Source organism: Lutjanus erythropterus, chromosome 23, assembly GCF_056507025.1.
Source record: "Lutjanus erythropterus isolate fLutEry1 chromosome 23, fLutEry1.hap2, whole genome shotgun sequence".
NCBI classification, from domain to species: domain Eukaryota; kingdom Metazoa; phylum Chordata; class Actinopteri; order Lutjaniformes; family Lutjanidae; genus Lutjanus; species Lutjanus erythropterus.
Window position 1 is genome coordinate 21,806,880 of NC_139339.1, and position 1,802 is coordinate 21,808,681.

The following is a 1,802-nucleotide window of genomic DNA, read 5'->3' on the forward strand; positions in this document are numbered from 1 at the left end:
GCTTTAAATCATCCCCAATCTACAACGTGGTTTTTCCCAATGTGCACTTGAACGCAGCATTGTTAGGACTGGGTCTTGTGAGAGTGACGAAACTCCATTGAGGGGAAGACAGCAGTTTGCAGAGAGCAGTGAGGAGGAGTCTTCCTGTTTTAACTCTCAAAAACAACACCGTTAGCCAGTTCGCTTGGAGTTCCAGTGGAGTATAGACACATTTGATCCAGCTGCTCTGTGGACGGACTGAAAACATCTGTATCTCCAAATCAGAAACTTCAATATATAGGTAAGACACAGACATCTAACAGCAGGAATTTATGTATTACTTTACTTTTGTTTTGACTGGTAAACCACCTCATCTCATTTGTTTCCTAAGAGGTTTGTTTGTCTTCTGTCCCAACAGCATTTCATCATTGAAGGCCAATACATCAATTTTGTTAATGATGAATGTGTCCCAAACAATGGAGACAGAGGAGGACCTCCTGACTTGTCTCCACATCAAGTTGTACCACCCTCAGCAGCATTGCAAGGGCCTTTACGGACTGCTTCCTCTGGGGACCAAGAGCAGACAGTCAGCGGACGACACTCTCAGGCTGGGACGTGACGCCCAGACCTGCACCTTTGCCCTGGTGGACGCCCGGGTGTCCCGCAAGCAGCTGGCCTTCTTCGCCTACAGAACCCCCCAGAGCCCGGACATGCTGTTCACCATCCAGAACCTGAGCCAGAGGGGCCGACTGTCGGTGAACGGCGCAGGACTGGGCTACCTGGAGAGGATGGACCTCCCGGACAAGGTCCTGATCCGGTTCGGAGAGTACGAGATGCTGGTCATCCGGGAGTCCGGCGAGGCCAAGGGGAGCTTCGAGGTGGAGTTTGAGGTGCTGACGGTGCCTCCGTCCAGGGAGACGTGCACGTGTGTGCCCAGTATGACACCTGTCATGGACACAGGCTCATGTGGGTTGATCAGTTTCCCAGGTGAACTCAGGGTTCATGGTCCTCTGGAGAATGATGAGACTTTCATCTGTCACTCATGATGAACTGTGGGAGATTTTGTGAATTTTTACTTTCTTACTGATGGCATGTGAGTGCAAATTACTATGTAGTTGCTAAGCTGTTACATAAGCATTGAAGCTGGTTTAGAAAAGATCCCTCTTTGTAATGTGAAATCGTTGTAGTGTTTTGCACCCCATGTCTATTACTCCACGTATAAAGATGAAAAGGCTGTGATTCTTAGTAACATTCTTTTACTGTAAATGCTATTTAAGCTGTTTTTTCTACATTTTCAACCTAAGCATATTAAACTGTTTTTGATACCATCTGGTTGTGAATGTTGTTGTCATTAAATACTGTATATCAGACATAGATTGACAACCAATTCTGGGAAAATCTCAGTTTACAGTAATCTTGTATAAAACACTTGACCCAAATACATAACAGCAACTCTGCATGTTACCCTTTGGAAACAGGTTTTTCCAGATCCACTTGAGATAAAGTATGGGGGATCATTATTATGCTTCTGCTCAGGTTACAGTGATAAACTGAGGTAAGAGACAGGAACATGAACACCTGTCTTCACAGTATGACATTTTTGGGAACCACTCTTTCTTTTTCACTCAGTGGTTGAAGATATGTCACAACCTGGTTTGCAAGGCCATGACAAAGGGGAAGAAATGTTTTTAAAAGTGGGCAAGGGGCTGAAAGAAAGGGAGGGGAGGGCCAAGGAGGGTGTGGAATCGGGGCGTATCGGTGGGGGGTGGAGATGGGAAAGTTGTGAGGTGGGATGCCCACACTCTGATTAGAGAGTGTGACAG

The 1,802-nt window shown here is 46.3% G+C and overlaps 1 protein-coding gene across 1 annotated transcript; it reads left to right on the forward strand.

The window, feature by feature from the left end:
* The first annotated feature begins 363 nt into the window (after positions 1–363).
* Positions 364–1,307, forward strand: tifa (TRAF interacting protein with forkhead associated domain). Its single transcript, XM_084712361.1, has one exon. The coding sequence runs from the start codon at positions 435–437 to the stop codon at positions 1,023–1,025; it is 591 nt and encodes a 196-aa protein (XP_084568487.1). The 5' UTR covers positions 364–434; the 3' UTR covers positions 1,026–1,307.
* Positions 1,308–1,802: the final 495 nt, after the last annotated feature.